The sequence below is a fragment of the Rhinolophus sinicus genome, linkage group LG03 (assembly GCF_036562045.2).
Source record: "Rhinolophus sinicus isolate RSC01 linkage group LG03, ASM3656204v1, whole genome shotgun sequence".
Classification (NCBI taxonomy): Eukaryota; Metazoa; Chordata; class Mammalia; order Chiroptera; family Rhinolophidae; genus Rhinolophus; species Rhinolophus sinicus.
In genome coordinates, this window is record NC_133753.1 from 178,407,183 (window position 1) to 178,421,548 (window position 14,366).

Below are 14,366 nucleotides of genomic sequence, written 5' to 3' on the forward strand. Positions count from 1 at the left end.
AAACATTAATATTTGCTTTTCAGTTGCCCCTGTGAGAACTTAGCTCTTGATTGATTGATTTATCCATATTTCTTATCTAAATGAAGGATACTTCTAAATATATTGAATGTTTTTATACTCTCGTTGATGAAAAATTAATAATATAAAAGTAATTTACTATTGTGTTTAGAGATTATCTTGATTCTCGTTGAGAAATGTCATAATTTGATTTGATTTTACTGCAGAGCTTTAAAAGGAGTTTTGCGAGTGGGAGTATTGGCAAAAGGATTACTTCTCCGAGGAGATAGAAATGTCAACCTTGTTTTGCTGTGTTCAGAGAAACCTTCAAAGACATTATTAAGCCGTATTGCAGAAAACCTACCCAAACAACTTGCTGTAAGTATTATGGAAATGTTCATTTTCACCCCTTGTCTGGTTCAAAAGTTTCTGGCAGAACTAACTGTGCTAAAGCCTAAACCTAAGCCAACCTTTAAAATTTTGGCTTGACTTTCCATATTGAGTTTTTTTCCTTGATTGTGCAAATTGGTAGAGCTATTTTCTACTTTATCTTTTAGATTTTATAGTGCTTATATTTGGCATGAAGCCATCTTGCTAATTTGTTTCAAAATGTAAAATTGCATGTCCTCTTCCTGTTCTTTTTCCGAGATTTGAATCATCAGAGGGAAGGCAATTCAGAACAGAAAGTGATTTTTTTTTTAAAACAAAGCCCATGTATAGCAAGTTTAAAAATTTTAAATTTCATGAACCTCTTGCGTATTTAGTTGAATACATGTTTTTAAGAAAGTGTAGTTAATGAAATAGTCTTGCTGATTCAAATTTCCCCAGTTTGATTGTGATTATTTTCAGTTTTCTACATGTTATAATGGTAAGAATTAACTTCTCCAGTGTCCAATTAGCAAATCATGGTAATGCATAGTTAATAGAATATCCTTTTTCAGTCCTGTAAAAGCAGTTTTTCCAAGTTTAAATTTTAAAAAGTTTTATATATTAGCTTGTCAGAATCTCAAACTGAAATTTAAAATAAAGATTCCTTGGACAATTTAATGTATAAAAGTCATTTCAAAACCTTGTTATTTATTTAGGTATTCTATTCTAAATCTAGGAATAGACATTTCACTGGTAATGTGTATTCTACAGCACTGAGTTAGAATAAATAGTAGCTGACCACAGCAGAGCAACAGTAACAAAAGGGATGGTGAAGCACACACTATTGAACTCAATTAAGCTCTGACAACTCTGACACTCACTGTTGTTTGCTTTGTATTACCATTGTTCCAGATAGGAAGTTTCTTAACTGTGGATGAGTCTTTTTACCAGCCAGCAGGAGCTAGCAGAACTGGCATCGTGTGTCTACTTCCTACCCTCTGAGGAGGGAGAAAAGTTTTGAGGACTTTGAAAGAATTATGTAATTTATAAGGAACATCTTGATCCTAGTTGTGGTACTTGGTAAAACTGCACAGCAGGAACTATTATATCCTAACTAATTAACAGTTAAGCTAACAGCAGAATGCTCTTTCCAAATCAGTACATACTTGATTATACAAGTGGATAAGCAAGAGAAATAGAATTAATTCTTTATCATCATCGTAGTTAACGTTTATATAGTACTTACTATGTATGTACCAAGCACTGTTTTAATTGCTTTATATAGTTGATTTACTTAATCCTGCAACAATCCAATAGGTTAGATAGAATTGCTGTCCCCATTTTACAGAAACAGATGTAGGGGAGTTCAAAGAATTCTAAAAAGAAGGTGGAGCCAGAGTTTAATAATACTTGCATTTATTGCAAGGGTTCTCAGAGGAAGTAGTATATGACCTAGTCCTTATAAAATGGTTGGGGTAGTGAGAAAATGAAAGAGCCATAATGAAACTGCTTTGTTTGATAATGTAAAAGGTCCAAGTAACTTCTTGTACTCTTCATTACATAGGTTATAAGTCCTGAGAAGTATGACATAAAATGTGCTGTGTCTGAAGCCGCAATAATTTTGAATTCATGTGTGGAACCCAAAATGCAAGTCACTATCACCCTGACATCTCCAATTATTCGAGAAGAGAACATGAGGGAAGGAGGTTGGAAAGCCATTAAACATTCTACTTTTCTATTAACTTTTTTTTTCATTTACCTACTCTTTAAGATGGCATTAAGCCCTAGAAGGCAACATGCTGGCATTACATAAGAATTTGATGGATTTGACTTATATAGCAACCAGTTTTGCTTAAGATCATTTCCCAGAAAGTAAATGCTCTTTTTAGTACTGGACTTTGATTATAAAACACTCGTGGTATTACTGATTTTCTTGATTTTTTTTCTTTTCTTGCTAACCTCAGATTTCTGGAAAAAATAAAAAGTTCAAAATTATTCTTACTGGCATAGTCGACACATGAAAAAATTAAAAGTTGCTAGTAAGGGGCCACAAATTTAATTTATATTAAGAAGTTCTTGTCTTACAAAAAAGGCAAGAGTTGCAGAAATAAAATTGGTTAAATACTCATAAGTTATATTTTAAGAGGCATTGTTATATATGTAATCATGCATGGATTTGGCTTGTCTTATGGTAAATATTTCTAGTTCTCTGAGGTTGCTCTTTGGTTTGGAGCGCTTTCATAAACACAGACCATCCTAATGCATGTATTTGGGTATTTGAGCCCAATGTGATACTAGAGATACTGAAAAATAAATGGTGTAGAGGTAGTGAGTTATAGTACAATTCAGGGTTTTTAAACTTCTTTACAATTGTAGAATATGAAATCCTGCTGGTGCCAGCAATGTTGCTTTAGGGACTATTCTGTAACATTTTCAAAGCTTCAAAAGCTTATAAGCCAAAAAGCATGGTCAGTGTCTGCCATATATTGGTTCTGTTGTTTTATGGGTCAGATAAAATTTACTTTGTTTCCTTTCATGTTGTTTTGTACATCTTAACTTGTTGATTATGGAGTTATATAATATTTATTTGTGATATAAAGAAGAAAAGAATACTATATATTGAATATTAAAATTTGTTTAAAATAGCATCAGTAGGCTCTCAGTTACTGTCACTTTAAATTTGTTTGCTTACAGCAATGCAATTTTTTAAGATACTGGGCTTTCTACAACCCAGGAAAAGAACACTTTATCAAAAATGTGGTCATTGGGAGACATGTCTAATTTTGCATACTTTGTATACCATATCAGGTCTTTATGTTGTATAAGCTTTTCATCTTAAAAATAAATGGGTTTTGGATAAAGGGTCTTTTATATGAACACGAGTTTCCACTTAAGGTCTGGTGATGGATATTGCTGGACAAACAGCTCCTGAGTCAATCTGATCAATTCATACGCAGCATATTGACTTTAGGATTCGAAAAAAATCTTCTAATATATATTATAAATAAAAAGTTGCTATACTTAAGATGAAATTATACTTGTATAAGATGAAATTATACTTGTATAAGCATTTAACTTTATTTCAGAGCACATTTTGTCCAATTATATTTAGGCTTAGTTTAATTTGTGCAGTATCAAGTCATTTTTTTATGTTGCAAAAGTTAATTGTATCATATTTTAGTAGAGTGTTTGATAACCTATCCCTTCTAAAGGAAACAAAATTATATTTTTGTCTGACCCAGACTTGATTTAGAATTATTGTTCTGAATTTCATAAATATTATGGTGAGAGAAATGATCAGTCCAAAATTGAAAGATTTTACTTCCAAGACACTGAGCTGAAAAGTTGGATGTGCAAAAAGTGTAGAAACATTGATACGAGTGTACTTTGCTGCAGATGACTGCAGTAAACCATGTCTTTAGCTTCATTATGAAGATTGCTTCTTTCTTGCTGCAGAATAATGGTATGTATTCTCTCTCACTGCAGCTCCCAATGCTCTGTGTCTTAAAATCATTTAAAGCCTATAGCTTGCTTTGGGGAGTTAGTACAGGGGGTGAGGAAGGCTTTGCCGGAAGAGCAATTGTAAATTACAAGACTTGTGACTGTGCGTAGTGTGGTAGCCTCTTTAGTGCTTAATGGTCCTATTTAATACCAAACATGATTTTAAGGAAGTGATTAAATTGCCCAAATAACTGTTAAACACATGATAGATCTATTTTACGGTACTGTGTTTGACAGTTAAATATTAAGTAAATATTTAATTGACTTGAAGCTTGAAATGTTCAAAATGCTCTAACCCTTGCTACAGAGTGTTTTCTGCAGCAAGTCAAGTATTATGTGTGTTTTTTTCCACCTGTAGCTTATCAGGCCCGGTCCAAAGCCTTCTAGCAGAGGGGATTGATTCCTGTCAGGGGTTGCTGCCAAGACATCGGAAGGATTTTTGACCAAGGTTTTCAAAAGCTCAGTGTCACACCTGCCATTTGATTAAGAAAGGATTTTGGATGCAGAGCCTGGCATTTATTGTCCTTTGTGTGGCTGTTTTGTTTGTTTTGTCTTTGTCTCTTCTAGAATTGAGCAGTGTTCACACTAGTTTTTAAATGGTTGGGTGGATTATATATTTTACATAACCGTGTTAATTTAAATTAATATATTCCCATTAACTTTTAATCATAAAATAGTGTGGACACAGCATGTCTTCTAACTGGTGATTAACCCCTTAAAGTGTATTAAATACATTCATGTAGGGTAAGAATTTGCTTTTTTGTAAAAGAAATTAACTGCTTTTTGTTTTGTTTTAACTGGGTATTAGGCAACAAGTATGATTTTAGTACAATAATCTAAGGGGTTAATCCACTCAAACTATAAAATGGGTGCAAAAATCCACACTCTAAATTTAACAGAAATTTTCTACTTATAGCTCTTAATTTGTTTTTAAATTGCAATAGGTGTCTTGGCGTCTTTGAAATTCTGTCATTAATTAAAATTTCCAAAGTCATGAATGCTTGTGTGCAAAAAGACATTTTTCTTGGAGGAAACTATATGAGGAACTATTGGAGGAAACTATAACATTCTGAATTAACATTAGAAATTCAGAAACTTTTAGAAAGAGATTGCACATTGTCACCTATTTGCATTCTAGCTTTTAGCAAATAATGTCAGTAAATAGGGACATGGAAAAAGAGGGTCCTTCAGCATGTTCTGTAGCCCTGCTTTGGGGAGTGGTTTTTTTGTTTTTTTCCCTTTCTCTTTTACTTCCGTAGTGAGCTGTGCTTTCCTGTGTTCCTTTCTCTTACCTCAGAATAGCCCATTTCTTCTGTTGAGTATGTTTTTGGATTCGGTAGCTGCTCTTGCAGGTTTTGAGATTATTACTTTTTAAAAACTACTGATATTTTTGTCTTGATAGTTTCTTTTTAGTATCCAGATTCCTCTTAATGTTTATTCTCAGAATACCACATAGCGTTCTTTGATTATCTTGTAAATCTCCCTTCTAAAGTCTTCTGAAAAATCTGTGTTTATCTGATTTTTTGAGGAGTAAGAACTAATAATAGAAAGCTCAGACTGGATGGAATTCTTTGTCACTTTAAAATACGCTTTTTTGTATGTTATCTACTCAAAATAAAGACAAGTATCTCTTAAGATTTCTGAATGCTCATATAAAATATACAGTCAAGTACCTTACTCAGAGTTGCAGTACTACTCTTAAAATAAAATCATCTTTAAGATTTTTTTTATCATATACTTTTTTCTTCTTTTTCCCTCAAATATTCATTTGGTGCCCTCAATGATTTATTAAATAATATCCTAAATGCCCCATAATTTTGGTGCTCTTTAGCCAGAAGAGTGTTAAATACAATAGATTAGTTGCCTGGTATATAGTTTCCCTATATTTAGAAAATATTTATACTGTTAAAATCACCAAGAGCTGTGAATTACATTGACTTAATTGCTATTTACTTGTGAATAACTGATTAGCAAATTTGCTATTACATTTACACACATTTTAGAGAGATGTTTAGAAGAATACAAAGTTGGCCCTCCAACTACTTTTATGAATGTAAAGTTAACCTCTTGTCCTGGTTTAAGTTCAGATTTTCTTCTCAAGTTTTATGTAGCTCATTTATGTTTAAAAACAATAATTGATTAAAATCAGTTGTTACTATAACATTAGACCTTACATATTATCATCAAAGCATCTGCTTACTGCACCTCTTCTATTTCTATACTTACTCTGTTTAACCATGCTAGTTCCTACTGCCCTTTTCTACGCTACCCATTGCTCCCCTCCAGTTATTCTTTGGAACACTTTATGGGAACTTTGGATTTTAAAGGGCATTTTATATTCCCTTACAGCTAAAATCCCCCTGTGAAAGAGAAAGTAGTGAACTCTTAGAAATGCCTATTTTGGGCTCTTTATTTTTTCCGTGATTATTACTGTATTGTCATTCCATATTTATCATTAATTCCTTGTATATAATTCGTAGCCCCAGAATAACCTATGACCATTTAGAATACTGAACAAACTCAATAATTTATTTTACATTCTCATTTATTAAGGTGGATTTTTGTGTTCCCTCTTGTCCTGTCATCTTTGTGCTGGTGCGTTGTGTCCAGTAATCCTTCCTTCTGATTGGATTTTGGCGGGTAGGGTTCATATTTGCAGAAATGAGTATACTTCTAAATTGAGTTTAATTTTCCTTTTAATTGTCATTGGATTATGTAAATTTGTTGAAAATGATTCCCTGGGTGCATTCAAGTGCTGATAAACTCTCAAATGGCTCATGTGACACTGATGCTACTTTAAGGAAGTGTCTTGCTCACCTGGTCAAACACCCATTCCTCACTGCATTTTGCCAATTCAATCCATTTTAGATGTAACCTCGGGTATGGTGAAAGACCCACCGGACGTCTTGGACAGGCAAAAATGCCTTGACGCTCTGGCTGCTCTACGCCACGCTAAGTGGTTCCAGGTTCGGAACATCATTTTACTTTTTTATTGTAGCCTTATGAGAGAGTAGTTCAGTACAACATGTTTAACTGTGTTTAAACATTTCAAAACATTGCCCAAGCAACACTATTTTAAATTAAATTTCAGAAAACATGTTAACATAGAGAGCCGAGTTTGAAGATCTGCATATTGCAGTTACTATTCATTTGACAATAAACTTAGGTTTTGGGGGTGTTTTGTAGTTTGGGTTTTTTTATTTTTATTTTTAGTGACTATTACAGTTGACTTCTTTAGGAACATCACATGTTTTTGTACATATATTGTATTCCATAAGGCTGCAGATTAACTTTGCTTTAAATAATGGAATATGTGTTTAAAGCTTTGTGTATAGTTTTAAGATTTTTCCCCCCTCTTTCTCTAAGTTAATAAGTGTAGGGAGTGAAAGGTGAGGAAGCAGCTGTTTGGTTTAGTGACTTTGCAATCATGCAAAGGCACAGAAGGGAAACCAAACAGATTTCCTTAACCTCTCAGTCCCTAGACAAACTTTTTAGCTCTTTACTTTTTCTTTTATTTCTAATGTAGGCAGATTTTTTTTTAAGTTTACTGATTTAAATGAACACAGGTCAAGGTCCACAGGGGATCAAGAAATATTATTCTTGTATAATCTGTTTACTTTGACCTAAAATACCAGCTTTTAAATACTAACCCTGGCATAAAATATTGCTGTAAATGGCAGCTCATTAATCCAATTATAAGTGTGGTTATTTTTGTTTTATTTTTATCTGAGCTTCCATTGAACAGTGGTATTTTGACTTTTTTTCATCAAGGGATATTGTCAATATTTCTAAGAGTAATTCAGTTGGTTTTTGTGTTGCTCTCAAGGCTAGAGCTAATGGTCTGCAGTCCTGTGTGATTATCATACGCATCCTCCGGGACCTCTGTCAGCGAGTTCCAACTTGGTCTGATTTTCCAAGCTGGGTGAGTAGTACCTAACTGTATGGTGTGAAAAATAAACATTTGGGAAATATTTCTGCCGTCTCATACTTAATTATGAACTTTATTTTCATTTCCTAAATACAGTTTCTTTCCTCTTCTAGTGAGAAATCCTGGGGATCTTAGAGTTTTTAATTTTCTGAGAATTTATTATTTAAACAGTTGCACTTAATGTTTCTTTTTGTATTTTCCTCTCCTTTTTTTGTTCTTACAGTGTTTAATATTTTAAAAAATAACTGGTAATTGGCTTTTACATACATAGAAGTACAATGACTAAAAATGAACTATTAATCTCTCTTTACAAGGGTCTGTTGACATTTAAAAATAATAGATAAGGTTAAGAATTTTTAAAATTCAGAAATAATACACTATTTTAAAATAATGCATAAAGATGGGAAATTCAAATAATGCAGAAACACAAAATAAGAAGTGAAATTCTTATTTAAAGATGAATTATATCAACAGTTTGTTTTGATTTCTTCCAGGAAAAAAGAGGCACGCATGTACATATATATTTTTAATATATGTACAAGTATCCGTTTGATCTTTGAACTGTTTTGGTTCCTGAAGAACACAAATTCAGATAAAGAATTATTATAATTGAACTTAGGATTCCAGAGTTGGGTTGGGTTAGTGAGAATTGACTAGCTAGGGTTACCTAAAGTCTTTTTCTTTTCTTTTTTTTTTAAACACAGGAGTGATCACGCTATTTACATTATTTGCATCTTTCTTAACAAAAGGCATCTCTGGAGCTCTTTGAGAAGGGCACAGTCAGGTCTCCCTCTTTCTCTGCATTGACTACATGGTATTCCCTTTGTATTGACATGCCATATTTTAACTGCTATCTATCTATTCGATGGACATTGGTGGTGTTTGCAGTGTTTTGCTATTAAATCTTCATATTGTTGACAAACTTTTGTGAGTCTTATACTAAGGCTGGGACAAGGTCAAAGAACATGTGCTAATTAATTGTGCACCAGAAAGTTGGATTATTTAAAACTTCCAAAAACTATAGGAGTGAGCCTTTTCCTTCACACCCTCACTAACTGTGGGATACCATCACATTTCTTAACAATATAAGTAAAAAAGTGTGTCTCATTTTTTAATTTTTTTTTTTTTTTTTTAGTAATTGCTGGCATTTGCAATTATTTTTCTCTTTTAACTGCCAGTTGTTTGTTACTCATCATTTTCTTAATAATTTATACTCTTTCTATCAGAAATTAGCCTTTATCTGTATTGAAAATTACTTTTTCTGATTTTTTTTCTTTTTTTTCCTAATTAAAGTTTATTGGGGTGGCAATGGTTAGTAAAGTTACATAGGTTTCAAGTGTACAATTCTGTAATACATCATCTATATATCACATTGTGTGTTCACCACCCAGAGTTAGTTCTCCTTCCATCACCATGTATTTGATCCCATTTACCCTCATCTACCACCCCCACGCTCCCACCCATTCCCCTACCCTCTGGTAACCACTAAACTGTTGTCTGTGTCTATCAGTTTTTGTCTTATTCCTTTGTTGCTTTCAGTTTTATATCCCACATACCAGTGAAATCATATGATTCTCTACTTTTTGACTTAACTTCACTTAGCGTAATAATCCCAAGATCCATCCGTGTTGTCACAAATGGCACTATTTCATCTTTTCTTACAGCAGAATAATATTCCACTGTGTATATATGCCACGTCTTCTTTATCCAATCCTCTGTCAAAGGGCACTTTGGTGATTTCCATGTCTTGGCCACTGTAAATAAAGCTGTAATGAACATCGGAGCACATATATCTTTATGGCCAAATGTTTTCAGATTTTTTGGATAGATACCCAGGAGAGGGATTGCTGGTCATATGGTACTTCTATTCTTAATTTTTTGAGGAACCTCCACGCTGCCTTGCATAGCAACTGCATCTAATCTGCGTTCCCACCAACAGTTTATGAAGGTTCCTTTTTCTCCACAGCCTCTCCAACACTTGTTATTGTTTGTCTTGTTGATGATAGCCATTCTAACTGGTTTGAGGTGATATCTCATTGTGTTTTTTATTTGCATTTCTCTGATGATTAGTGATGTTGAGCATCTTTTCATATGTCTATTGGCCATCTGTATGTCCTTTGGAGAAATGTCTGTTCAGGTCCTCTGCCCATTTTTTAATTGGATTTTTGGGTTTTTTTGGTGTTGGGTTGTGTGAGTTCCTTATATATTTTGGATATGAGCCCCTTATCGGAGGCGTTGTTTGCAAAAATCTTCTCCCATTCAGTTGGTTGCCTCTTTATTTTTTCGATGGTTTCTTTTGCTGTGCAGAAGCTTTTTAGTTTGATATAGTCCCATTCATTTGTTTTAGCTTTTACTTCCCTTGCCTTTGAGGTCAATTTCCTAAAATCCTCTTTGATCCCAAAGTCCATAAGTTTAGTACCTATGCTTTCTTCTTTGCAGTTTATTGTTTCAGGTCTTATGTTTAGGTCTTTGATCCATTTTGAGTTAATTTTGGTACATGGTGACAGATAACAGTCTAGTTTCATTCTTTGGCATGTGACTTTCCAAGTCTCCCAGCAACATTTATCGAAGAGGCTGTCTGTTCTCCCTGGTGTAATTTTGGCTCCTCTGTCAAAAATTATCTGCCTATATTTATGTGGGTTTATTTCTGGGTTTTCAGTTCTATTCCCTTGGTCTGTGTTTCTGTTTTTCTGCCAATACCATGCTGTTTTGCTTCTCAACTCTATAATAATTTTTGCTATATAAAAGTTTAAAAATTTTTACAAATTCTAACTCATTTATCTTTTATGATTTTGTATCCTACTTACAAAATCCTCTTGTATTTTTGGTTGTAAATCCGTTCACACATGCGTTCTTCTAGAGGTTTTTTTTCCCCCATCAAATTTTTATTTTCTACAGGTGCATATATCTTTTTTAATACCTAGCAAAAGTTCCTAGGAGGATATTTTCCAACTTAACAATAGTGGTTGTCTCTGATGAGTGAGTAAAAGGGATTCTTAGGATAGAGATCTATATAATGTTTGGTTTTTTCCAGGATAAAATATGCATCTATTGCTTATACAATTAATTTAAAAATTATTAATTGATTAAAGTTGGATCCAGCTATATGTTTTACCAGACCAACTGACAATTATTTCAGTACCATTTAATAATTTAATAATGATTGTCTGTTCTCCCAACCCCCAGTTTGAAATATCGTTATCATAAACCAGGGGCAATTTTACCTGCTACGGGATATTTGACAATGTCTGGAGACATTTTTATATAGTTGTCAAAACTGGTCACCAGTAGCATTGAGGTTGAGAAACCCTGTCATAAACCAAAGCTCCTTTTTTTGTGGGCCTGTTTTCTGTGATTGTCTTTTTATTCCTCAGCCCATTTTCTTCTCTCGAACTAATCTCTTGATTATTGAAGCTTCATAGTGTTTTTAAAGTTCTGATTGTTCATCTCATGCCCTCTCTCCATTCTCTTCCCCCTGTTATAAACACACAAGAATTATTTTGGCTTTTCTCATATGTTTGTTTTTCCAAGTGAACTGGACAACCATTTCGTTCAGTTTCTCCAAAGTTCTCTTGATGGTTTCTGTGTAGTACTGCATTGAGTCAGCAGGTTAATTTGGGGACTGGCATCACTTGATAATTACAGTACTAACTCTTCTTAGCCAAGATTATGGAATGTCCTTATTGAAATTTATGTACCTATTTAGATTTGAATATCTTCTGTGCATGTTAAGTGGTTTTGGTTTTTTTGTTCCTAAGTATTTTATCTTTTAGAGTTATTTTTCCTCACATTCTATCTTCTGGTTATTGTTTATGTATATAAAAGCTGTTAACTTTGGATATTAATTTTGTAACCCAACACCTGATTGCATTTTTTTATTTGTAATAAGTTTTTTCGTGTGATTCTCTTAGGTTTTCTAGTCTTTGAATCATATCTACAAGTGATATTTTGCCTTCTTCCCAATATTTTTCCTTTTTATTTTTTCTAATTTACTTGGTACTTCTATAATAAATATAGAATAAAAGAAATAATGCTATCCCTTCCATGTTATGTTCCTAATTGTATTGAAAAGGCTTCTATGGTGTAAAGTGATATATAGCATTTTATTCGAGATATTTACTTCCTTGTCATGTTAGAAGTATCAGTCTTTTCCTGGTTTACTAAGTAATTTTGAATCAGGAATGGAAATTGAACTTTATCACATAATTTTTCAAAGTATTGACATAAATTTATAGTAAATTTTTTCTTTAATCTGTTAATATTGTGTATTACACAAGTAAGTGTTCTCATATTGAACTACCTTTGCATTCCAGGAATGACTCTCATATAGTATACGAGAATAATTTTAAATGAACTGTTAAGTTTGTTTGCTGATAGTCTATTTAGGACTTTTGCAGTGACATAAAATAATTATTTTGTAGTTTTGTTTGTCTCCTTTGTCAGATTTTGAATCTATAATGCACTAACTCTATAATAATGTTACAGAGTTTGGAATTTTTGTTCTTGTATCTGGTAGCATCTTTATTACTACCTTTTTTGCTTTCAATTTTTCCTTGTTTGATTGATCGATTAGACTACCCAGTAATAGCAGTACCCATATGAAAGCAAAATGACAAATGGTGTGTTCAGTATTTATTTGTGATCAGAACTTACCAAATTCTCAGTAGATTGAAATATAAAAATACACAAGCATCATAACTTCAAATTTTAAAAATTTATAGAAGTAAGCATTCTGTATCATCATTTTACTTCCTGCTTCCTTGAACTTCAGTCCCCTCATCCCAGGTGCCCTTTGATGCTTTTTCTGTTTTACTAAGCCCAAGCTTCAATACGTATGAGAATGGACTCTCAGGCCACTCCTTCAAGGCCACTCCTGGAGTCTGGAGGTCCACCACTTGCAGATGGCCTTGCTCTGCCCTACACCTTATTTTTCCTCTCATCAGAAAGAGCGATCAACTTCAGAGGGCACTCTCGCCTTTGAAGGTACAGAGCTGTAAGAGCCGAGTGGGAAAGAAAGGATGCACAGGAGAAAGGAATTTGGGGGCATAGGCCATTGCAGGGTAGTGATGGGAGAGTCAGGGAGGGCAATCGCTAGCTGATCTTTGAAATCATGTACATATAAAGTACACCAGTATTTCAGTAGTTGGAAACACACCAAGACGTCAGTGTTTTGAATTTTAAAATTACTCCTAGTATTTGGTACTTCTATAATAAACTTTAGGCAGTGGTTTATCTATTTTTTTCCCCTTCACCCCAAAGAATCAGCCCTTTAGATTTATCTGTCATATCTACCATTTTCCTCTTTAATAATTCATTAATTTCTGATTTGTTTTCCTTGGGTTTATTTTTATTGTTCTTCTACACTCTTCTTGAGTTACTTATTTCATTCACTCACACTTTAATTATGTAGAGGTGTTAAAGCTGTAATTTAAAGCTGAACACAGATTTTTGGCCATGTATGTAATATTTTTCTGTTTATTTTCCATGCTATCTGAAATTTATATTAATATTATTGCTTAAGCCAAGAGTAGTTTTGAGGAAATTTTTAAAGTCTACATGATTGAAGGAGGGTGGCTTTTGTTTCTGTAAAAAAAAAACAAAGTTTTTATAGCATTGTCATCTAATAAATGTATTCTATTTGCAGTTTTTTTTTATTTAAACTTTTTCTTTGTGGTCCAGTAATATGTACAATTTTTATAAACCAGACACTTAAAAGATGTGTTCTCAACAGTGTACAATATATACATCTTAGTTCAAGTTCATCAGTCATTCTGTTCGTACCTTCTATATTCTTTCCTTAAATATTTTTTGTGTACTACATCTGAATATGGACTGACCAAAATGAATTAAAATCTGCTACTCTATTGTATTTCTGTTAATTTCTCTTACATTTCTTACCGTTTCCGCTTTATTGTTTTGTTGCAGTGATATTTTGGACATAAACACTTAAGATGGTTATGTTGTGAATCTGAACCCTTTGCCATTATAAAGGACCCCTCATTTAATACTGTCTGCCATGAGTTAATAAGAATTGTTCACTTATTAATATTGAAACTCTACCTTTCTTTTTGTTAGCATTTTTCTGGTGTGATTCTGTTCATGTTTCGTTTGTTTTCTTCTGTCTTTTGCTGTAATTCTTATCTTTTTCCTTTTCTTGTTCTTATGAATGTTTTCCTTCTGATTTAGGCAATTAGCTATCCTTCTAATTTTATGTGATATTATCTTTTATCTATTTGTTTAACAATTTTAGATAATGTCTGTCAATCTCTCATCTATAAAAGCGGAGAAAATTATCACTTCTTCCTACACCCCTTCCTTCCTCCTTTGGGCTTTTTGTTGTTTCTTCTTTCATTTGTTTCATTTGTTTCTTTTAAATAAGCAATAATGTATTTAAACTTGTTTCTTGGTTTATTTATATGCTGATTCCACTTTAGAAAAGGAGGGAATTTATACACTTACACTTTTTTAAGCCCTTAAAAGTGTAAAAGTAACTACCTTTACTTTACGTATAAAAGTAACTACATTTACCTTATGTAGTGTTATTTCCTATGATTGTTTATGTTCCAGATTT

The 14,366-nt window shown here is 33.0% G+C and overlaps 1 protein-coding gene across 1 annotated transcript in view; it reads left to right on the forward strand.

Moving 5' to 3' along the window:
- Nucleotides 1-14,366, forward strand: part of ZFR (zinc finger RNA binding protein) — a 69,109-nt gene that overhangs the window by 43,013 nt on the left and 11,730 nt on the right. The window contains exons 18-21 of the mRNA XM_074329220.1: nt 225-375; nt 1,931-2,072; nt 6,736-6,833; nt 7,694-7,789. Coding sequence (XP_074185321.1) covers nt 225-375; nt 1,931-2,072; nt 6,736-6,833; nt 7,694-7,789 — 487 coding nt within the window. The remainder of the gene's footprint in view (nt 1-224; nt 376-1,930; nt 2,073-6,735; nt 6,834-7,693; nt 7,790-14,366) is intronic.